General features: G+C 31.1%; 1 protein-coding gene across 1 annotated transcript; it reads right to left on the bottom strand.

Annotated features, from left to right (window-relative positions):
* Window positions 1–461: 461 nt before the first annotated feature.
* Window positions 462–3,927, bottom strand: LOC145579241 (eukaryotic translation initiation factor 4E-1-like). The gene is made up of 5 exons (XM_081636487.1): window positions 3,522–3,927; window positions 2,075–2,240; window positions 1,869–1,994; window positions 870–935; window positions 462–786 (listed from the first exon to the last, which is right to left on the bottom strand). Exons 1-5 carry the CDS (start codon window positions 3,782–3,784, stop codon window positions 736–738), a joined length of 672 nt encoding a protein of 223 aa, XP_081492613.1. The 5' UTR covers window positions 3,785–3,927; the 3' UTR covers window positions 462–735.
* Window positions 3,928–25,730: the final 21,803 nt, after the last annotated feature.

The following is a 25,730-nucleotide window of genomic DNA, read 5'->3' as shown; positions in this document are numbered from 1 at the left end:
TTGTCACTAGCAACGGGTTGCTATGCATTCTCCATGATTGTTTCATTAGCAGTGTATCATTGAGGACAGCCACATTTCTCAGCCCCCATTCCACGAGGGAGCTGAACCATCTCTTTCCTCTCCCAATGTATCTCCTTATTTCCCTTATTTCCCCATAAGAAATTAAAAATCAAGCTCTCAATTTTTGAGACAATCCTTCCTACAAGCTTGAAGCTATTCATCACATGAGCAGCCATCGCAATCAAAACCGTGTTTGCCAACATAATTTTGGAGGAAAAGGAGTGATTGCACGAGAAGTACATAAAATTGGAGCTTTTGTTACCTCTCAAGTAGTCAAGTCTATAGTCTATTCTATCGGTCTCATTTGTCTATGTTTTAACATTATTACCTTAATCATAAGATTATGGTGATTGCTTGCTTAATTTCTGCTAATCCATTCCAGGAAGGAGCAAAGAGTAAAATAAATGAAATGATTTGACAGTATATTGGACAAAATAACCAAGGATCATAGAGAGAACATACAGGCTAAGGGGCTTGACTAAAATGCTAACACCCATCAAATAAAATATAAGCATGTATCTTTAGATTTGTAAGCTCAAGAGTACAATAAAGATTTTCATTAGCATCAAAATTCAAAAAAGAAATTCAGTAACATCACTACATCAAAAAGACTAGAATCAGCAATCCAGCTCCAAGCAGCTATCTCCAGCCTTCTCATTACAGCACCTATACAACTCAACAAGTGTAACGATTCTTGGCACCCCTGTCGTGTTTCTTAGCATCATCCTGAAAGTACACATTAAGCCGTCATTTAAGCAGAACATATACAAGAGGGATACAAGAACTGTAAAAACAGAAATACAACTTACATGAAATATGAATCCAATAGTCTCATTGTAATCAAGGAACATTTTCCACTGTTTTCCAATGCTCAGCTGTGGCAATAAAACAGAATTTTAGATGATCCGAAAACAGAAACAAAAATTCAAAACATCAACAAATGGAGGTTGACAGTGGATATTATTAGGAAATACTTGAGAGTTTAAAAAAAATTAATTGTTATCCAAATTATATATTGTAAGTACTGAATCATTCTCAGAAGCACCCAATAAGTCTCATGATCATGAATTCTTAACGCTCAAATTTGTTGCAAATAGGAGATGCATATGTAAGAATTTGCAGAAAGTTTAAGAACATATGTAGAGGAAACAAAGCAAGAGAAAAGAACGAAGGTAAGAAATTTAGAAAAAGATTATAAGCCATAGAATTGTTAGAAAATTACGAATGCAGCCCCAAGGAAAGATTAAGAAGCCAAGAAAATAAGAAAGGAGAGATTAAGAATTATAAAGCATTACGAACATCAATCGATGCGTGTTATGGGCATGAATTCCCAAAAACTTATACCAAATCAGGAAATGCATATAATGCTTATATATACTTTTATTTTGATTGGCTAATAATGATCTTATGAACGAAGACAGGACACATGAAGGATTAATCAACATAGAAACAGACTGGGAGGAGGTTAAGAGGGCTGCATCAATAGAAGTCTTCGCGCAGAGCATTTCCAATAATTCCGAACACAACAAATAATTGCTTATTGATGTTAGAAAGAACATCAGAGTTAAAATTTGTTCAGCAAGAGCTCATTACTACCCAAATCGCAATCTGTATAGAACTAAGGAGCCATCTTTAATGCCAATTTAATAAAATCAAACTCTTAATATACAGCAAGCAGAATTATGGCACGGTAAAAGGTAATTTTCCTCAATAACTATAGAACAAACATTTAAGCCAGCACAGGTGTTGTGAAAATTAAAAGAGAGTATAAGGAATATAATTGCACAGCCATAGAAGCATAGACATACTTGAGCAGATTCATTGGCAGCATTCTTGGTCCATATGGATATTTTATCTTGCCTAGCCCTAACATTGACAACTGCTCCACATATCTCATCTCCATGATCAAATTGCTCTCCAATCATTGCCAGCAGCTGGAAATCAATCACCTAGGTCAGAAGCAATATAGAAATATGCATTTAAAAAAAAACTGTAACAGGTTCTCAAAGCATACCGTGTAGAGCCAGGATGTATCGGATTTTCCTCTTGGGAAGGTAACAGTCCACTTGCCTCCATTAGCACAGATTGGATCCTCCCATTTAGGCTCAATTTTATTCTTGAAACAGTGAAAATCTGCCCCTGGCGCCAATTTGCTTGGATGGCGTATGTTGTTGTAAAGGCTGAAATGGGGAAAAAAATCATACAAACATTAGCTGATTGTTGAAGGTCATAAATTAAGACGGGCAATGAAAAGAAAATAGCAGAATCTCCAGACTGAGAGATGATCTTCCAAATCTGGCAAACAAATGCAAAGATCTATGATTTTGATATGTTTCAGAATACCTTAGGTATTACTATAACACAAATATTTTACTTAAGCTTATACGTCAAACTTAGGCACAGAAAAAAGTAGCAGGAGGAATATCAGTATTCGGTTATATGCATAAGTGTTACTATACACAACATCTAGCCAAAAGTTGTTAAAAATGGTTAGAATACCCCCCCCCCCCCCCCCCACTCCCTCTCCCCTCCTCTCTCTTTTTCCTTGAGGAATTGATTGACTCATGCACATGCCTTACAACATAAAAATATATGACACAGATATATGAAGTATAGGAAGCAGACTGTATAAAGTGTAAATCACTCAAGGAACAACAAAATGAATCATCTAGCAGGCATTCAATCATGATAAAAAGGAAAGTTCAACGTAATATAACTCCTTCATAACACATGCTATATGTTTATACAGATGAACATCTACTTCAATGCTCATTGCTGGCCATGCAAATCAGTAGAACAAGATATCAAGGAAAAGGCACAGCACCAGAATATTTCAAGTATAAAAATGGCTACAGGATGGAAATATTTACAGTGTGAAGGTCACAACTCTCATTAACGTTATTAGCTGCACACCAGCTCCATTGTTAGCTACTACTTAAAAGATCCAATAGACCCATGACATTGTTCTTGCAAGCGAATCCAATAACCCGGTAAAGAATGGTTCTTCACCATTACCCGTAACGAATGCTCCAATCTGTATGAAATAGCTAAAGCCTTCTCTTCCCTCCTCTTCGCCCCCCTAAACATTACCATCAACATCTTAAAAGAAAATCCATAAATTTCGCAAGAAACGCTTATTCATCCTATCAAATATCCCAAGAAATCGTTGTTCATAGAAACCAATCAAACCATTAACCCTAATTCACAAATTTAACACTCTCGTTTTCTTAATCAAAGCTTAATGATTGACAATTTGCTACGCTAATCAAGAAATCAAACTAAATAAAATCACCCAAAGATTCTCAGTCACCCACATCAAATTTGTCCAAGAAAACGAAATCAAAACCCTAATTCAATCACCGACATCACAAAAAGATTGAAACAAACCAAATTCAATAAATTCACAATCAAATTAAAAAACCCAACAAATAAAATTGAAAAACAAAGATAAAAAGAGAAACCTCCAGAATTCTTCAACAGTAGAGAAAGTGTAAATGGGTCGAATAGAGCTACCCCAAGCAGCTTGTTTGGATTTAGCAGTAGGATTATCGAACCAAAAAGTCCAAGCATTCTCAAGAGGATGAGTAGTTGCGATTGATTTGCTGGGTTTCCCGGCGTTTGAGTTGTCGTCGATAATCTCGCCTTCTTCCAAATCATCATCGTCTTCTCTCTTGTCTTCAATTTCAGTTGCCGCCATTGATTTCTCAAGCTCTTCTACTGCCATAGTATTGTTCTCTCCCTAAAATCTTTCAAAATTGGTGGGATTTTCGATTTTCTGAGGAAAATTTGATGGTTGATTTCTGAGTTTGAAATGGATTTGAAGAAGAAATTGTGGAATCAATGGGGATTTTATATTTCTGGGAAAATGGAATTGTGAATTTTGTTTTTGGGAGTGATTTAAAGAATTTTGTTGAGAATTGGGCTTGCTACCGTTTTCTTATTGTTGAGCCCAAATAAAAATGGTGTTGAGAATAGAGCTGTCAAAAGCTGACCCGATCCGAATACCGACCCAAATCCGATTATTAACCGATCCATCTAAACCTGAGATAATGGTGAATCAAATCCGACCTGAAACCAACCCTAGACCCGAGTATGTGAGACTCGAACCCGAACATGACCCGACCCGAATGTAACCCATAAATTATTGACCTGAACCGAACTCGACTTGAACCGAAATTGACCCAAACCAGTTTTAACCCGTCAAAAACCGAATTTAACCCGACTTGTTACTAACCCGACCTGAATTCAACCCAACCCGTTTTTAACCCGACCCGAATTTAACCCGACCTATTACAAACCCGACCCGAAATCAACCCGACTTGTTATTGACCTGACCAAATTCAACCTGACTTGTTATGGACCCGACCCGAATTTTACCCGACCTATTACTAACCCGACCCAAAAATTCAACGCGATCTGTTACTAACCCGACTCAAAATCAACACAACTTGTTATTGACCCGACCTAAATTCAACCCAAATTGTTCCTGACCCAATTTCAAATTACCTTAAATTCAATTTAGACCACCTTATTATTGTTAATCAAAGCATTTTGTCTAGGGAGACCAAGTCGGTCCACGCCAGCAAAAGAAAGGAGCATCATTCCTAAATTTAAGAGTTAAATATAGTATATATTTATTGTATGGTCAAAGGAGATAATTATCTTCCTAAATTATGGACTATAATTCCTTAGTATGTTGCCATATATATTATAGTCAAAGGAAATAATTAGCTTGATAAAAATGATAATTATCTATTTATAATTAGTTGAACCCGAATATGACCTGACTTGAAAATGACCCGGCCTGATTGTAACCCACAGATTATTGACTTGAACATAACCCGACTTGAACCCGAGAATGACCCGACTTGGAAATGACCCAACCTTATTATAACCCGCAAATTATTGACTTGAACCGAACCCTACTTGAACCCGAGAATGACTCAACTTGAAAATGACCCGACCTAATTATAACCCGCAAACTATTGATTTGAACCGAACCCGACTCAAACCCGATAATGACCCTACCTGATTCTAACCCGTAAATTATTGACTTGAACCGAACCCGACTTGAACCTAAGAATTACCTTAACCCGTTTTAACTTGTGAAAACTCGAATTAAACCCGACCTATTGTTCACCCAACCCAAATGTAACCCGACCTGTAATTAACCCGACCTAAACCCAACCCAAACCCGATAAGATGTATGACCCGAAGTGACCCGACTCAAGCATGAACCAACCCGAACCCGACCCGTATAGGTTACGGCATTAATCCGAATTGACCCGACCCGAGTTGACCCAACCCACTCTTACCCGAACCAAACCCGACCCGTTTACCCGAATTGATAGCTCTAGTTGAGGATTGAGACTATATGTCCAAACCATATCATATTGGAATTGTGAAAATCCAACTTTTGAACTATCCATAATTTATTCATAACTAGGTTAATCCCGTGCAATACACAGCTATAATAATAAAAAAATTTACCTATTTGGGTGTAAAATCATATCATAATCATCATTAATAAATAAAGTCGATCTCGCAGTCAGGCCACGAGATAGCGGCACTTGGCATTCTAGTTTTTAGTCAAGTGTCGTGCCACGTAAGCCACACATAGGGATGTCAGTGGGTCTCGGTTTGGCGGGTGGTGGGGCGGGGATAGGGATTAAAACCATACCCGCCATGGGTGATGGGGCGGGGGTGGATTTTAAGTTGTACCCGCCCCATCACCGCCCCACTTCGTACCCACCTCATACTCACATTTATATATCTTTAAAAACAAATTATATAATTTTATACTATTTTATACAATAATTACTTGAAATAAAATATTAATTATAATATTTTGTACTACACTTATATTATAAACAAAAACGTGTGTAATATTAAGAATTTTTTTTTATTGTAATCCGTATTAATTATATTGGATTGTGTATTTGAAAGGCGGATATTAGGCGAGTCTTGGGTAGGGATTAGGCGGGTCTTTGATGGGTATTAGGTGGGGGTGGATATCCAAGTGGGGGGTGAGGCCGGAATGGTTTTGGAGTTGTACCCGCCGGGACGGGGATGGGGATGAATTCTGGACCCGCTACGGGGATGGGGATGAAAATGTTAGGTGGGGATGGGGATGGGGATGGGAATGCCAACATTCGCCCCACCCCATTGACATCCCTAGCCACACATAAGTATTATTATGACATGTAAGGGAATTTTAGATAGATTTTTAAAATTTTTAAAAGTTATATACTAAATCACATCATAATAATTTTAAAAACATTATTCTCCTAAATTATTATGTATTAGGATATCAAAAATATTATCCCCTTTCCTAAAAAAAATTAAAAAAAAAAAAATTAAAAATCCTTATAACACCCCTATGAAAAGTGTGATTTATTTTCCTTTATGGATGATGATTGTATTTGCTTTTGATTTTTTGTGTTTTTTTTTTTCATAAGGTAATGTTGAGATTATTTTTTTTTATTATTTATTAAACAATCTAAAATATATCTTTTTAAATGGTAAAATATATTTAGATTATAAATTAACATCATATCCAACTTATACAACACACTACATATCATAATTAACATGAATATCCAATTAACAATAAAATTTTAGTCATATACGAATAAACGTGTAATTATTATTATAAAGTGACCTATTATTAATAAAACGATAAATGGTAAAACGGGTTCCCTCTAGGTTTTCTCCTTGGGAGGGTTTTTTGGTTCCCTTTAGGGTTTCCCCTCAAAAGGATTTTTCTAGCCTCCATTGTTAGATTCTTTTTGCTTTTTTGAAGGTTTACCTTCACTCTTCTCCTTTTTTCTCTTTCTCTTTCATCTCTTTTTGTCTGATTTCAATTGTAAATTTTTGTAGGGTCTTCCACCGGTGTTTTACCAATGGCAAGCCCCAAAAAAAACATTTTAATTGCTTTTAATAAATGGATCTCATCTTTATGATGGTGTTTATTCAACGAGGCTTATTTTTTGTTTGTTTGTTTGTGTGCTAAAGATTGAAGATTTATGGTTTCATTGTATCCGAAAGTATCTAGAAGGTCATATGAGTTTTTTCACCCAAACAACTACTCATCCGTGGATCTCAAGCCGAATTAGTGCTAACTCATAGATTGTATTGCTTCTGATGAAGTTTTTAATTAAGGCGATCGTTGATCGAATCTGCGATGTAACTAGTTCTAAGGTGATTTGTACTTGTATTGGAATTTTAGATTTCCTATGAATTGTTTGTAAGTGCCGTTTCGCTATCTTTCATTAATGAATCTTTTTTCTTCTCGTCAAAAATAAAAATATTAAATAAAGCGACCTATCATTAATTTTTTTAGTCTACCATTGAATTATCATCAAAGCTTTTCAATCAGGTATTGTTTATAATCGGTTGTAATATTTTTGTGTATGTTTGTGATTTGTTAATGAAATTAGTGAAGTCAAATATGTTATCTAAAATTATATTGAAGTCAAATTTATCTAATTTCAGATTCATTAAAATAAGACATACGTTGCCTATTTTGCTAATGAAATTAACAGGGGGAAGAATTTGTAATTGGTTGTTGGGACTCTTGGGAGTTGCTGCTTGGTGTTGAGGTGAATGTTCTTTTACAAAGTCTATGTAGCCCATTAACCATCCATATATTACAAATGGAATTAGGCCAATAATATAATTTGTTGATTTTACGTTTTACAAAAAATTATTACTAACTTTTTATTTATTTTACTTTTTTTTTTGTACCAACGCACCCTTCTTATCACAAAATTATACTTCCTCAAATATTATAGTGCCCTTTAAAATTTAGCACATATATCAACATAGAGCTTTGATAAACATCTTAAACTATAATTTCTTAATGTATAATTAATAGTAGACCAAGTGAATATAGAGCAACTTAATTACAAAAATACAGTTTCTGTATCTTACATTTAAAAAAAAAAATGCCCACAAATAAGTACACTCTCTAAAATGGGAATCTGGGGCAACGCGCGGGGGCACATACTAGTAAATATTTAAAGCAAAGCATAATCAATCATTCATGTTCCCTCTCATTCTTTCAAAAAGAAAAAAAAAAGAAGTCATGTTCTCTCTTGTTAGATTAATTGAGCTAAAATATTATTATAATTAATTTCATAGTTATAGTTTAAGTTTAAAAACTAGACTCAGGCGTTGCCCTAGGATGTTTCTTAGAGTATTTTTTTTTAAAAAAAAAATAAAGTATAATGTTAAAATATTGAAAAGAATTGAAAGAGTAATATGAGTTTTATTTATTTTTAGTTTGGGTATTTTTTTTTTATATTCTACATTTATATACACTTATGTGGATGAATGGAGCATAAATTATTGCTAGTTAAGGTGGCAAGACGTGTGGTATTTATTCCATGAGCTTATGGGTTCAAACCTCTTTCTATGCGTTTTTAAGTTAACATTGCCATGAAATATTGAATCGTGATGTGGCACGATGTCATTGATTATTGAGTGGTGACGTGGCACATGTGACACATAAACATTTTTAAGAACGCTTTTTAATATATAAGTATAGATGTTAGCATTCTCTTTTGATTCATTATACTCCGACCCCTCCGTGTTTTAAAAAGTGTACAGTTTGACCGGCACATATTTTTAGGCAATTTAATTGACTTAAATAAAGTAAGAGGCGGTTTCAAAAAAAATAATAATAATAATAAAAAGAGGTAAGTGGGTGTAACACCCCCAAATCTCCCACAACAGAAATACCAGTATGATAAGTATAATTATATCGTTGAGATAGAATTTGGAGTATTACCACCGCGTGATTACGCAAGGCTACTCAAAATTCTTAACTCCATAACAAAACTTGCAGCGGAAAACTCAACTTTCTTTTATTAATACTTATAAAAATAATAACATTGTTATGAGTACTCAAAATAAAGACAAAACCAATTTCTAGCTACTTACCATTAAGGTAAACAGGACGAACCAAAACAAATAGAAAATACGGATTAGCAAAATATGCTAAGTATGATAAGCGCAGATGTAAACTCAATTTAATTGTAAACATGCTTTTAAAACCAATTCTTATAATTAATCCAATAATTCCAAAACTCATGATTCAAAACCAATTCTCAAATATAATTCTAATAAGTCAATAATTCAATAATAGTGATTAATATAATCAAATCTTTTCAAAAACCCAATTTTCTCTCTAAGTGTGCACACCCCCACCAAACTAGTCTCCTACTATTTCAAGGCTATTCTTAAGGAAAGAATAGGTCATACAAAATCCATTGTTTTTAATAAATCTGCATAGTGGGATTATTATAATAATCATGCTTGTAAAGCTTTTATAAATAATTCACATGAAATTCCTCTTTGAATAAAACCAACCTTTATAAAAGAATAACTCAAAAACTCCTTTTGTATTTCATTCTGTAGGGAATATTTCAAGCATCCCACACTTGAGCCCCACTGTGATCATACATTTAAGCATGGTGGCGTCCAAAAGGAAGGAAGCTAGAGCAAAAGAGTCGCCAACAAGTTTTAGGAACTTGTAAACCGTTCACAGGGTGAAGGTTACACCCCTTCACGATCCATGAGATCGCTAGCTCCATAGTGGTCTGGAACCATGACTGGATATCCGGGGATGAAGGTACAAATCCAACCTAAAAGAGATTGAACCTGCCCTAAAAATAGGCCTCTACTTTATTCTTCTCGTATTCATGTGCGCTTTCTGACTAACATACAATCAATAGGTTAACCCTAAACCTGTTTATTTATGTTGGTTGAATTTTAATGCACAAGCAAAACTATTATTGGTGATCACTTGAATTATAATCATATTAGCCTAAACAAGATTATTAAATATCTTATTAAGCGTGATTACAAGTACAAATTCCCTTTAATCCTGCAAGACAGGGCGTGATCAAGCAATAACAATAATATACCAAGCAACATAATAACAACAACAAATCATCATCATAAAAATAATCTCAATATTAGCAAGATCCTAGGCATGATACTAACAAGATAGAAGAAAGAATAATAGGAAGCAACCTAAACATGATACTAGAAAGCAATAAAACTATCCTAACATGATAATAGGAATAATATAAACATGCTTTTTAAAGGAATAAAGCAATTAAGTTACTTACTTCGATGCCTCGTATCTTTTTCTATCAAAACACAAAACAATACACACGTTAGTAACTTCAAGGAAAATATCAAACAAACAATTAAATCAAATAATTGAAATAGAGATTTGGGACCAAACCCTCAGAAATTATCAACCTTTCACGCCGAGGGCGAAGACAACTTCGAACTTCGATAGGTGTGTCTAGAACTCGTGAATGCGGAATTTTGTAAAAGGGAAAGATTAGAAAGAGAGAGAAGAATAAGCTATTGCTTGAGAGAATTAAGGATGATTGATGATTGTTGATAATTCTGGGTCCATGAAAAACGGGAAAATACGACCCTATTTATAAAGAAAATAGTCCGGAAACGGTAGAAAAGAATCAGAATTTGAATCGGAATAAAACTGACCCATGTCGCCAGCGACAGAGCCCAGTGCGAAACGACAAGCATCACGCATGGCGATAGGCTCTGTCGTTTGGCGACAGACTTGTCGTTTGGCGCTAGTTAAAAGATAAAACGCGCTTTTGTATGGAATCCTCTTCTTAATATAACTAAGCAATTAAACTCCGTGTTTATCAATTTTTTAAATCAGATTTTATCAAAATAAAACACTTGTTTTATTTCAAATCAAATTCATTATTTTTCTAAAAAATATAATTATTAATCCTAACGCTATTAGAACTCACAATAACCTTCTAGACTACTCTAGAAAATTAGAATCAATCCTAATAATTTTAGTAATAATAACTAATGGGCCCTCCACTAGATCATTGGGCCATGAAACCATTTCAAACCCAATTTAGTATCTTGGCCATAACTTCCTCATTATTCATCGGAATTGGGCTTATAATATATCATTGGAAAGCTCTTTGCGAGCTCGACCCAATTACACTATTATCGGATCCTTGTCATGGACCAAGCTAAATTGGACTAGCTTCTTCCATAAAATAGAGTAGATTTTCGAAAACAGCAAGAAAGGTTTCTATTAAAAAACCGCATCACAAGACTTTTCACACTTTCACCTTATTCGATAATAAGTGACGTGAAAGGTACTCATCACTGGGTTTGGTTTTTGGGGAGACACAATTGGGTGTCTACACATTCAATATGCTTTCAAAATCAACCTTTTAATAAATACTTGAGAATTAAATCTCATATAAATAACTTTTCAAAATCAATAACTCTTCCTTTGAAAAACCTTTTATTTAATTTATCAAACTTTTGAAATCAATTTCTTTAATTCAAACCATTCAAAACATGATATGAAAATTCAATCCTTCAAAAACACATTTATTAAAACAAATATTAAAACTAATACCTCCAAACACACTTTATTTCATAAATCACAATTCAAATCAATTTAATTCAATCACCAATAAAGTCATATAAAATATGTTATTCAAACAATCACTTTCAAAAGTATCTAGGCACCTAAACATACCTTGATTCTGAACATCAATCAACACTTCGCACTTTCAAAGTTCAATCACAAATACACCTTGCAATTAACATAACCATAAGGTTATCACACCATCTTTAGACATAAACTCAAATCTAACGTGCATGGACTGTAAAACTCTTTTAAAAATAATACTGTAATATAATATTATAACTTTGAAATAGGTATTAATATTTTAGAAAACTCATCGTTAAGAAAATAAAGGAATAGGATTAAAGAGAATTGAATTTGCGTTTGAAAGAATAGGCAGAACTTGCACAGGCTACTCCTTCAATATAACTCTGAACTAGGTGATTTTTAAGCCTAACCTTAAGGATTTTTCGAGAGAAATAATTTTCCATGAAACAACAAAACCCCAAAAACAGACCTAAATTGCCCGAAAATAGGCTTCAAAGGTATGAAAAGATTAGAAACAAAAGTATGAAAAGGTTTAGGGAAAAGAAGAATAAGAGAGAAGAAGAGAATTGAATTTTGGTGTGATGAATGTGAGAGATATGAGGGGATATTTATAGACTCATTAATGAAAGAATTAAGGTAAGATCTTGTAGGAAGAATTATGGTAAATCTAGTTTAAGGAATAACTTTGAAAAGAGAGTTTAAGAATTAAGGAAGGTTTAGTTTATGGTGACTAAGCAATTTAGAAATAAGGTAATTATGTAGTTGTAGGGAATATTTCCAGCATCCCACACTTGAGCCCCACTGTGATCATACACTTAAGCATGGTGGTGTCCAAAGGGAAGGAAGCTAGAGCAAAAGAGTCGCCAACAAGTTTTAGGAACTTGTAAACCGTTCACAGGGTGAAAGTTACACCCCTTAACGATCCAGGAGACCGTTAACTCCAATAGGTCTGGAACCATGACTGGAAGTTCGGGGATGAAGGTAAAAATCCAATCTAAAAGAGATTGAACCTGCCCTAAAAATAGGCCTCTACTTTATTCTTCTCGTATTCATGTGCGCTTTCTGACTAACATGCAATCAATAGGTTAACCCTAAACCTTTTATCTATATTGGTTGAATATTAATGCACAAACAGATCTATTATTGGCGATCACTTGAATTATAATCATATTAGCATACATAAGATTATTAATTATCTTATTAAGTGCGATTACAAGTACAAATTCCCTTTAAACCTACATAAAAGGCGTGATCAAGCAACAACAATAATATAAATATAATATCAAGCAATGTAATAACAATCATCAATCATAATAATATTCTCAATCTCAAAGCATAATAATATGATTAGCAAGATCCTAGGCATGATACTAACAAGATTAATAACAAATCCTAACATGTCACTAAACATTGAAAATCAAAGCCTTTGCCCTAACATGACACTAACATGATAGAAGGAAAGAAATAAGAAGCATCATAAACATTTATAATATTAGAAATATTAGTTAACCCTAAACATGATACTAGGAAGCAATAAAACATCCTAACATGATACTAGGAATCAACAAAATAATTTAAGCATGATTTCTATATCAAAAGATCAATAAAACAATTAAAGTACTTACTTCGATGCCTCGTATCTTTCTAATAACAAAATACACACGTTAGTAACTTCAAGGAAAATAATAAACAATTAAATTAAATAATAGAAATAGAGATTCGGGACCAAACCCTTAGAAATTATAAAACCTTTCACGTCTAGGGCGAAGGCAACTTCGAACTTGGCTAGATGTGTCTAGATCTAATGTATGAGGATATTTGTAAGAGGGAAGGTTTGGAAAAAGAGAGAGAAAACTTCTAGCTTGAGAGAAGGAAGAATAGAATTAGATGATCGTTGATGATTGTTGATGATCCGAAAACAGAGAGATACGACCCCTATTTATAGGAAAAATAGCACGGGATCAAAGAAAATCATATTCGGAATAAAATACCTCCTGTCGCAAACGACAGGAATCAGAGCCAGACGACAGGCTCGTCGCCAGGCGACGAAGGTCAACGCCAGGCGACGAAGGTCAGCGCCTGGTGACGACTCTGTTGTCTCGCGCTGGTTTAAAAGTTAACGCGCTTTTACACGCGTAATTACCTTTAAAATGGTTACAAGTAATTATGCGTCCAAGCAGATTTAGAATCAGATTTAACATACTTTATTCAAAATAAAACATCTTTTAAAATATAATTATCAATCCTAATCTTATTAGAATTATAGAGAACCTTCTAGAAGATCAAAATCAATCCTAACAACTTTAGGAATAATAATTAATAGGCCCTCCTCTAGATCATTGGGCCACATGTAAAAATCATTTCGAACCCAATTTAATTTAATCCATAACTTCCTCATTATTCATCGGAATTGGGCTTATAATATATCGTTGGAAAGCTCTTCTCGAGCCCAATCCAACTACACTATTATTGGACCCTTATTATGGACCAAACCAAATTAGACTGGCTACTTTTCATAAACAAGAGTAAGAGAAGAAATATTTTTTAAAATAGAAAGAGAAATATTTTAATAAAACATCCTCATCATTAGACTTTCCACACTTTCACTTCGTTCGATAATCAAATGACGCGAAAGGTATTCATCACTGGGTTTGGTTTTGGGGAGACATGTTTGGGTGTCTACAGTAGTCATGAAATATTAAATGGTAAACGTAAAATATTGTGTAGAACGGAATCATGTGAGTCTGTTCTATTAATCGGCCCGTGCTAGACCCGTTGACTTAAAGTTCAGCTCGCGCGTGGCCCGAACTTTAAATATCCATGAATTTTTTTTTTAAAAAAAAAAAAATCAAAATCAAACTCAACGTTCCGCCTTTCTCCTTCTTCTTCTTACCCACGTTTCTGCATTTTCACTCCATTTTCACTCTATTTTCGTCAGTTACACTCCATTACTATCGAATTAACTCCATTTTCCCGAATAATTCGCATCACTACTTCATTTTTCAGCTTTAATTTTATATGCATGTATTTAATTTTTAGTTCTTATATATAAACCCTATTTTTCGTCATTTTCGACTCCATTAATGTCTGACGTTTCGTCGATTAAGGATTCTTCGCCCTTAAAAGTTTATCTTAAACTAAGTAAACAAGCAAGAAAACAGGAGAAGATAGTTGCAATGGCTGAAAGGTTCATTATATTTCAGTTATTTTTAGGTTATACTTTCTTTTTTTTTAAAAAAAAAATCCTTTTTTCTAAGTTATTATTTTGTTCTGTAGGGATCATTCTGAACCTCCATCGAAGAAGCATGGTCCTAAACCTGGTTCTAAACGAAGTCGAGCTATTAGGTGTGAAATTCTATTCTATTTATTTCGCAAAAAGTCTTGTTTGGATATAGTATTTGTTGTTTTATTATAGAATATTTTTTGTTAGGAAACATAACATTTCTGGTTTTTATGTAGAATATTCTTCTGTAGAATTAGCTTATTGTTGTTGTAATTATATTGTTGTAATTTGATAATAGATTATTTTTGTCGGGATTCACAATTACTTTGTCAGGAATTATATTATTTGTATTAGAAATTAGCTTATTGTTCTGTGATAAATCATATTTGCAAATTAGATTGTCTTGAATTAGATTATTTTATTTTGATAATAGTATATGTTTGTCAGGAATTAGATTATTTTGGTCAGAAATTAAGTTCTTTTTGTCAGTATTTAAATTACATCAGTAAGGAATAAGATTGTTTCAATCAGAAATAAGATTACTTTAATCAGGAATAAGATATATGTGTGATTACATTAGTCAGGAATAACATTTCTTTTATCAAGAATAAGATAGCTATTGTTTGACAATACAATCTTTTTGTCATGAATTAGATTATATTGGTCAGAAATGAAGTTATTTGTGTTAGGAGTAAGATATTTATGCTCAGAAATAAGATTACTTTTATCAGGGATAAGATATTTATTGTCAGGAATAAGAATGTTTTAGTCAGCTTACAATTTTAATGTGATTTTTTACTTTTCCATTTTTCAGTTCTGTTATTGAAGACGATATTTCAAACTTAGAAGTTGGTAATAAATCTGGTGCTAATCAACTTTATCTAATTCTGGAAGATTTAAGTGAGAAGCAAAAGAAGGATGTAATAGAAATTGGTTTTGGTGGATTGCTTCATATTAATTTGAAGGAAAATATTAGCCATCAGTTGTACAGTTATGTAGTAACTTATTATAATCCCAAGGCTAGAAATTAAATCTGATTGTTGGTAAAAAGGAACATGCCATTCATATTGATAGTTCTGATATTACTAATGTGTTGGGTATTCCTTATACCGATCTAGCTGTGAAAGAGATTTCTAAAATCAAGAAAGGATTTAATCCCGATGAGGGTTTGAAGTTAGAGTGGAGGAAGTTTTTGTGTTTGGATAAAGAAGATGAATCACAAAAAGGAGATGAATATGAAAAAGGAATTGAATCTGAAAAAAAAGAAGAAAAAGAAGAGGAAAACTAGAGATGAATCTGATAAAGTTGTTCAAAGTAATAAGAAGAAGACATATATCAATTTTGGTACTTATGAAAAGTTGTTTGAGAAATATAGAGAGGGGGGTTATGAATTCAAGAGACTTTTTGTTATGTTTACTGTATCTAATTTTTTTGCTCCAATGGGTGATAAGTACCCCAATTTTAACATCATCAAGTTTTTGGAAGATGTACGTTTCATAAAAACTTACAACTGGGCTGGTTATGTGATTCAATAGCAGACTTTCAGGCATTTGTTTTGAAGAGGAAGGCAGAAGGGGAAGGGAAAACTAAATCAAGACAAGTAAATGGCTCTCTGGTTGCGTTTGTAATTACTTTTTTGCAAAAGTTTGAGTTTGGGACCACTCTAGATAGGAAGCCATTTATAATGAATTGGACTTGTGAAATTCTGAATGAGAGGATTAAGTTTGTTGCAGAAAATATGGATTATGGTACTCTGAAACAGTATCCTTAGACCATACCAACACAGTATGCTGGCAAAAGTGAACAAGCTCTTTTAAAAGCTTTTAAGCTTGAGAGCATTGAGTTTAAGCTTGAAGATACAGATGATGAAGATTTTGATGAAAAGAAGGAATGCCATGGTGTACAATCTGCTAGCATTAATTTGAAAGTTGAAGATGAGAAAGCTTGATATGTAATTTACAGGATTCCTCAAGATTATCCCACTGATGATGAGATTGACAAGATGGATATTGATGTAAGTTTAAAATCCTATCTTTTTATTAATTTTGTAAAGTTTCTTATTCAAGTTTTGATATTGTATAACCTGCTACATATGTACTTAAATTTTTGTCAAGAATTAAGTGTTTTTTTTTCAGGAGGTAAATAATATTAGTCAGGATTAAAATTGTCTAGTCAGAAATTAGTTTAGTTTTATCAGGAATAAGAAATTTTAAATCAGGAAATAAACTATCTCAGTCAGGAATAACATTGTTTCAGTAAGAAATTAGATTACTTTTATTATCAAGAATAAGAAAATGTTAGTCAGGAATTAGATAATTTTGGTCAGGAATGAAATTATTTTAGTCAGGAAATGAGTTATCACAATCAGGAATAACATTGTTTCAGTCAAAAATAAGATTACTTTTATCAGGAATAAGAAAAGGTTAGTCAGGAATTAGATTATTTTAAAGAGGAAAGAAATTTAGTCAGGAATTAAATTATTTCAATAAGCATTAACATTGTTTCAGTCAGTAATTATATTACTTCTGTCAGGAATAAGAATGTTACAATTCACTTTTTGTTCATAGTCAAGAATCATGATATTTTATTATATTTTACTTATTCACTCTTTATTCTATTTTTTATTAGTATGTGAAGAAAAAAATGATGAAATTTGGTCGTGGTTTGAAGATCGTATCAGATAACCAAATTCACTTTGCTAATGATTTGAAGGATGAAGCAAAAACATATTCACAAGAGTCTCAATCTCAAGGAGAAGATGATATATATTCTAGTCCTCAATTCTTAGCAAAAATTGATGAAATAATGATAGCTGCTATGTAGAGCAAAAAGTTTGCCTATGAATTGGATCAGTTTGATATTAAGCTTAAGCCTGATGAAATTGTAAGTTTAATTATCTTTATTATTATTTTATATATTAAATTCATTTAAGATTTCTATCTGATATTAATCTTGATTTTATATAGGTGAATAATGTTATTGCTAATCTTGATTTGGAAAAAGACCAAACTCAAGGTAATGAAGGTAATTTAGAGGAAGCAAATCAAAGCAACAAAGCCAATGTAGAGGATCAAACTGATATGCCTGAAACTGGTATGCGTGAAGAGATACCAGATGGTAATAAAGATGAAGGCAATGTCTTGACTGTTGACCAAGGAACTGATGTTGATCAAAATGTGAATAGAGAACCAGAATCAGTTGCTGTTTTAGTTGGTGCAGAAGCTGCTATATATTTTGAACCTGGCACAGGACTGTTAGAAACTTCGACATCACCTTCAAGAACACCAAAGAAAGCCAAGGGACTCAATGAATTTTATTCTGTTGGTTTGAATGAGAATCAGGCTAGGGTTGTGCAAGAAGGGAGGAGTTTTTCCAAGGGAGCTGATCCTATGCCTCAGTTTCTATTAATTACTCCTCCTAATCCTCAACCACCTCAAGAAAAAATGCAGAAGTTACTGAAGAGGAAATTCCAGTAACTATTGAAAAAGAAAGTAAAAATGACAAGGATGATGACAGCAGATCTAAGGTTTAATATTTGTATTTTATTTGAATAATTTATTAAAATAATATTTGTATTTAACTATGATATTTTATATAAATAAATGTATGTATTTTTTATTTGTATTATACATATGGTTTTAGGTTTTTACTAAATCTGATGATTTAATTCAGTCTAAAGTTACAGAAGAACATCAAAATTACCTATTGATCAGGCGCATCAGGTAATTTTTTATGTTATTTTTTTCATGAATTAAAGTATTTTAGTCAGAAATTAGATTTGTTTTGTCATGAATTAAATTAATTTTATCAAAAATTTGTTTGTTCATTATTGTTAGGAATTAGATTATTTTTGTCATTTATTAGATTAGTTTTGTCAGGAATTAAAATATCTTTGTCAGGAATTAAAATATGTTTGTCAGGAGTTAAATTATATCAGTAAGCAATAAGATTGTTTCAGTCAGAAATTACATTAAATATATCAGGGATAAGAATATTTTAGTTAGGTATTAGATTATTTTAGGCAGGAATTAAATTATTTTTGTCAGGAAGTACTTTATCTCAATTAGGAATAAAATTGTTCCAGTCAGAAATTAGATTAATTTAATCAGGAATAAGAATATTTTAGTCAGGAATTATAGAATATTTTCCTTACTTATTATTTTTGGAATTTTTATTTATATAACATAATATATTTTTAATATTTTTGTTTTGTAGGAAGTTATAGAGAGATACTTAAGAAAGAGAAATATCTATAAACAAGAAGTTAAATTCATTAAAGAACAGGAAGAAATTTTGAAGACTTTGGAAGATAATCCAGAAGAATATGAAAAGTTTAAGGAAAGTTGAAAAAAAGGGAGCTTGCATTGAACTTGAAAAAAAAATAATCCTCAAGATGTTTATAATTCCATTGATAAGTGGGTTAAGCGTTTTCCATTGCTCAACATAGCTGAAGCAGAGTTGGTTAGTTTTTAACTTTATTTCCATTGCTCAGGTAATATATTTTTATAGTCTTTTATAGTTAGGTATTAGCCTAATATAGTAAGATATTAGCTTCTTTAAGTCAGGTATTAGCTTCTTACTGTCATGTAATAATTCATTCTAGTTAGATAATAATTTGTTTTTATAGTCAGGTATTAACCTAATATAGTGAGATATTAGCTTCTTTAGGTCAGGTATTAGCTTCTTATTGTCAGGTAATAATTCATTCTAGTCAGATAATAGTTTATTTTTATAGTCAGGTATTAGCCTAATATAGTAAAATATTAGCTTCTTTAAGTCAGGTATTAGGTTCTTATTGTCAGGTAATAATTCATTCTAGTCAGATAATAGTTTGTTTTAGTCAAGTAATATATTTTATAGTCAGGTATTAGGTTCTTTTAGTCGGGTATTAGATTTATATTTAGCCAGGTATCAGCTTGTTATATTCAGGTATTAGCCTAATATAGTCAGATATCAGACACTTTTAGTCCGGTATCAACTTCTTATAGTAAGCTAATAAATCATTCTATTCAGATAATAGTTTATCTTATTATGTTTTTTATTTTGCAGATAATCTTTCCTATTTGGTACAAAAATCATTATACTCTAATGGTTTTGAATTTCATTCGTGGTAAAACTCCACGTATAGATTGGATAAATAACAGAACTGATATTACTCGAGAAGATTTGGATGAAATAGATAAATATTTGGTAAGATTTTTTAAATTAATTATCTAAGTCTCTTTATTGAAAATTATACTTTTAGATGCTTATATATATATATATATAATATATATATATATATATATATTTACAGGTTAGAGCTGCTTATGTTTATTTAGTCAAGCAAGATCATCCAAAAGCTAATATTATTACAGGTTTGGATTGGCATATTCCTTCTTTTTCATGGAAGACAAGCACAGAAAATTATGATTGTGGGCTTTTTGCGTTAATGTGTATGCAAAGGTACACTGGATTAGATAAAGTACTTGTTGACTTGAAACTTGTAAGTGTTTTTTCTCTTGTGTTTTTGGATTTATACTAATTATTTTTTACTGTTCTTATTTTTGTACTTTTTTTATAAATTTGTAGAAGCAAAATCGGAAGCTGTATAGATGCAAAATTGCTTTTGAATTGATGAATAGAGAAGAAAATTTTTTGCGCAAGCAGCTGTGGAATGAATGCATTGCATTTTCTATTCAGAAGCATAAAATTTTCAGTGCTCAGCCTGCAAGTAAAAAGCTTGAGAGTAAAAATATGCAGGAAAAGGCTGCCATACAGAAAGAAAAAGAGAGGAGATTCTTGTTGGAGCAACAGCAAAAAAAAGAAATTGAATAATACATCCAGCAAAATAGAGGCAAAAGTTAGATAATTTTATTTTTACAATTATTTATATGTATATATATTTTCTTTTTGTAGTAAGATATTAGGTTTCTTTTGTTTGATAATATTTAAGTATAGTTACATATAAATTTTGTTTTTGTTAGTTATTTTTATGATTATTTATATGTATATATTTTCTTTTCATAGTCGGATATTAAGTTTCTTTTCTCTGATAATATCAATCAGGTATATGATTGTTTATGTCAGAAATTAGATTAATTTTATCAGGAATAAGAAAATAATAGTTAGGAATGAGATTATTTTGTCCAGGAAATAAATTATATCTGTCAGGAATAAGATTGTTTTATTCAGAAATTAGATTACTTCTATCAGGAATAATAAAAAAAATATCAAAACTTAATTTATATTAAAAAGTAAAAATATTAAAATCAAAATATCACAACATAGTATTTTTTACAATTATTTTAAATAAAAAAATATTATTTGATAAATGACCCTATATTAAATGAGTTTTGGATTTGGAGTTTTTGTACTAAACTCATTTGGATCTCTAGTTGTTGTTCTTCTTCTTCTTTCAAAATGTCCTCTAATTCTTTGGTTCTTTTTTGGCCTTCCTTTTATTTTTGGTCGTTTTGGATCTTTTACTGTATTTCTTCTATCTTCTTCTTCATCAAGTTCACAAATTTTTTCTTCATTTGTTTGGAACACTTTTCTTATAGACTTGTACATTTATTCCAAAGCATCATCATATATTTTTGATGCCTCTTCGTTCCCTTGACATATTATTACAAGGTTGTAGAAATTCTTTGTTATTGACTGCCTCCAAGGAGTGTTTATTAAAGAATGATCAGTAGTTGGATTTCCTAACAAAAAAAAAATTACTATATTTTTGTCAGGAATAAGTTAATATTACTCAGGAATAAAAATATATATATCAGGAATAATATTATAATTGTCAGTTATAACAATATAAATGCCAGGAATAAGATTATGTTTGTCAGGAATAAGATAAGCTTAGTCAAGCATATGTTTTTTGTCAGGAATAAGTTTTTTTTATTAAGTTAGGAATAAGTTTTTAAATTTAACAGGAATAAAATGATATTTGTCAGGAATAAGATAACGTTAGTCATGAATAAGTTTATTATCAGGAATAACAATACTTATATTGTTTTCTGCATGAGCCATAAGTTTTCTAACAGGAATAAGATTTTTTTTGTCACGAATAAAAATATTTCTAATAGGAATAAGATCAAATTTGTCAGGAAAAACTATATTGTTTTCTGCATCAGCCATAAGTTTTCTTGCATCATGAAAAGTCATACAAATCATTAATTTATTGCATCATGAAAAAGTCATACAAATCTAAATAAAGTCATCAAAAAGTCATACAAATCCGACTAAAGTCATAATTTTTTCTATTAAATTACATGTTAATTATTGCTGTTCATACATAACAGTTCTCTATTTAAAGGTTGTTTTAAATTAAGTTTTTTCTATAAAAAAGACTTTCTTTAATAACCTCTATTGTTTCTATATAAGGTTGAGTCATATATATCATTACCTTATATTTTTTTTCTTCTATACAATCTTGAAGACAATGGCTGATTTCTATGCAAATAAGGCAAAATGTTATGTTAATTTCAAACCAATTTATAAGCTTAGTTTGGTAAATACATTAAGTTATATGCTTATACATTTGTTTTGTGTTTTAGTAAATATTTAATGTTTTCATTCTTTCTTGGGTGTTTTTTTTTTATTTTATTTTTTTTATTTCAGCCACTTCCTGCAGAATGGAAAAGTTTTCTTTTAAGATTCACAGGTCCAGTTAGAGTCTATTGTGGGAATAATGGCAGATTCTGGAAGGTAAGAGTGATAAGCGTACCAAAAAATACAAGAAGCTGTTGTGGTTGTTTAACTGATGATGGATTGACAAGCTTTGTAGCATCCAATAATATTGTTGCCGGAGAAAGACTAGATATTTATCACGATAATGATTCAAATTTTTACATTGGAGTTTTTAATGCTAATGGTAATGAGAGGCTTCCTACTGAAGTTGAAAATGGTATTAATGTATAAGTTTTTTTTATCAAGATTATGTTTGTAAGAAATAAGTTCTTTTTATCAGAAATAATAATATTTGTATCAGGTATAAGATTATGTTTGTCAGAAATAAATTGTTTTATCAGAAATAACAATATTTTTATTAGGAAAAAGACTATATTTATCGGGAATATGAGTATATTTGTCAGGAATAAGTTCTAATAGTCAAGAATAATAATATTTTTATTTTATATTTAATTAATAAATAATAAATTGTAAAATAAAAAAGAATGTACGTACCTGATTCATTTTCATCCCATATCATTGATTTTGCAATCTTTGTCCAACGTTTCAGAACGTATCTCTCTGATATAGCATGTATAGCATGTATGCTGTACATTTGCATTATCTTGAGGATGTGAAAGCACATCAATCCGGTCTCTGTGAAGCACATACAAGAACACACAAACTCAAGGTTTTTACTGTGATATATGACTTGATAGGTGTGCTTATAATCTTCATCAAGAAAAACATCAAAGAATTTGACATATTGCATTGAAGTGGCCTTTTCTCTTGTATATGCTCCTAGACTTGTATCAGATTCCAACTTAAAATCCTTGTATAAGTTTAGAGTATAAACTTCAGCTGCATGTTTTAATATTTTTGTTGTTGTTTTTGGTTTCTCAGTAGTACATCTGAAGTTGTCACTCTTTTCAGTGCTTCTCCATCTTCTCACAGTAGCTTTGAATATGTGAAAGAACTCCAAAAGCTTAGTGGTTCTGTTAGCCTTTAATGAAATTGCCCTGTTTGTTACTTCTACTCTTTGAGATGAAAGAATTCTAGCTGAGAAAATATCCTTGCTCAATATTGTGCACCATTTTTCTCGTAGCCCGAATAACCTATCAAACCATTCTTTTTTTTTTTTTTTCTAATCCATGCTTTTAAACCATCTTGTTCCAGAAATCTTCAAATTCTGATTCTGAATCACAACCACTTAAGCATTTGTAAAACATATTCTTGAATTCAAGATTGTTTTTTAGAGTTCCAAAGTGTGACATAAAATTCTTTTGTAAATGCAATAGACACAGTCTATGTCTTGAATTTGGATAAACCTGCAACAATGATAAGAAGAATTAGATAATTTTACTTGGGATTTAACATTTTTAAGTCAAAAATTTGAATATTATAATCAGGAATTAGATTTTATTAGTCAAGAATTAGCATGTTTTAGTCATGAATTTGATAATTTATGCCAGGTATTGTTGTATTTTTATCAGGCATTACAATATTTAAGTCAGGAATTAGCATTTTTTAATCAGGAATAAGATAATTTATGTCAGGTATTGGTCTATTTTTGTCAGGCATAACAATATTTTAGTCATGAATTAAATAGTTTTTGGGTTAGTGTTTTAGAATAAAGATATTTATCCAAAGTTTTTTTTTAATAAAAAATAGAATAATAATTAAAATAGTTTTTTATTTTGAATATTTTTTTATTTGCCTATAAAACTATTATTTTTTCACACATTTCGCATGTTTGTTGTCTTGTATATTCTCACTCCAAAAATAAATTTTTTTTCTTTATTTCTCAAATATGGAAAATAATTCTCAGTCTTCTACTTCATCAAACGATCTAGAAGAAAATGTTATTGACAACTTTGAAAAAAGATTAAATGATCTATTCAAAAGAAGAGATAGAGTGAAGGATGAACTGATGAAGCTCTATGAAAAAGTGAAAAGAATGAAATCGAAGAACTGAAGAAGAGAAAGAGGGCACAGGAGAAATTCTAGGAAGCACAAAATAAGAAACAGAAAGAAGTAGATTAGCGAAAGAAGGAACAGAAAGAAGAAAAAGAAGATCAAAAGCAGAAACAAGCTTAAAATCTCAAGAAGAACAAGAAGAAGATTAAGTTTTTTTTTTTTTTTTTTTTTTTTTTTTTTTAATTTTTTTTTTTTTTTTTTTTTTTTGGTTTTAAGTTCTAAATTTAATGAAAAAATTTCTTTATCTATGACATATCATTAGTATATATGAAAATTATGATATATAATAAGTAAAATTTTCGAATATATATTATATTTCTTGATATGATTTATTTAGTAGTATCATACTATAATTCTATTGGTTGATATGATTTTTTATTTTGTTTTGTTGGTTTACATCTTTTTAAAGTAGCTTATAAAATAATATTAGTCAGGAATTATATAATATTAGTCAAGAATTAGTTTGTTTTTCTCAGGAATTAGATTATTTTAGTCAGGTATTGGTTTATATTTCTTAGGAATAAGATTCTATTAGTCAAGATTAAATAGTTTTAGGTCAGGAATTAACATATTTTTAGTCAGGTATAAGATATTAATAGTCAAGAATTAGATAATATTAGTAAGGAATTAGTATGTTTTCTTCAGGAATTAGATTATTTTAATCAGTTATTGGTTTATATTTCTTAGGAATTAGATTCTGTTATTCAGGATTAAACAGTTTTAAGTCAGTTATTAATATATTTTAGTCAGATATAAGATAATATTAGTCAGGAATTAGATACTATTATTCAGGAATTGGTGTGCTTTAGCTAAGAATTAGATTATTTTAGTCAGGTATTGCATTACTTTTCTGAGAAATTAAATTATTTTTGTCAGGAATTAGGCTATATTAAATTATTTAGTCTATATTAAATTACTTATACTAATCAGATATTAAATTATAGAATATATATATATTATGAAGCTAAAACTGCTTATCTCTGGTATGGCGTTGCTCATTGCAAGATCTTGATCAGTGAAGATTGATTTTGGTTCAATTCCACACATTGACTTTTCTAAAATTGAAAACAGCCAAACAAATGTTTCAGTCTTTTCATCAGTTATGAAGGCACATCCAAACATTGTTGTTCTCCAGTGATTGTTTATACCAACAAATGGTGCACATATCAACCCATATTTGTTTGTTCTATATGTTGTATCGAAGATTAAAACATCACCATAAGCTTTGAAATCTTCAAGCATTGTGAGTCACACCAAAAATAGCTCACTACATTATTTTCTTCTCCAAATTTCAGTCTATAAAAGAATAAAGGATCTTTATCTACACTTTCTTGAAGGGTGTCTAATACA

The sequence above is a fragment of the Chenopodium album genome, chromosome 14, assembly GCF_948465745.1.
Source record: "Chenopodium album chromosome 14, dcCheAlbu1.1, whole genome shotgun sequence".
Classification (NCBI taxonomy): Eukaryota; Viridiplantae; Streptophyta; class Magnoliopsida; order Caryophyllales; family Amaranthaceae; genus Chenopodium; species Chenopodium album.
This window is presented reverse-complemented; position numbering and strand designations above follow the sequence as displayed.

Bases quoted from the DNA above. Each gene is read 5' to 3' on its own strand.
- LOC145579241 (XM_081636487.1), bottom strand. From the start codon at position 3,784: ATGGCAGTAGAAGAGCTTGAGAAATCAATGGCGGCAACTGAAATTGAA. The intron at 2,241-3,521 runs GTTTCTCTTTTT...TCCCCATTTCAG, and splicing joins ACTGTTGAAGAATTCTGGAG to CCTTTACAACAACATACGCC. The intron at 1,995-2,074 runs GTATGCTTTGAG...ATTGATTTCCAG, and splicing joins ATACATCCTGGCTCTACACG to CTGCTGGCAATGATTGGAGA.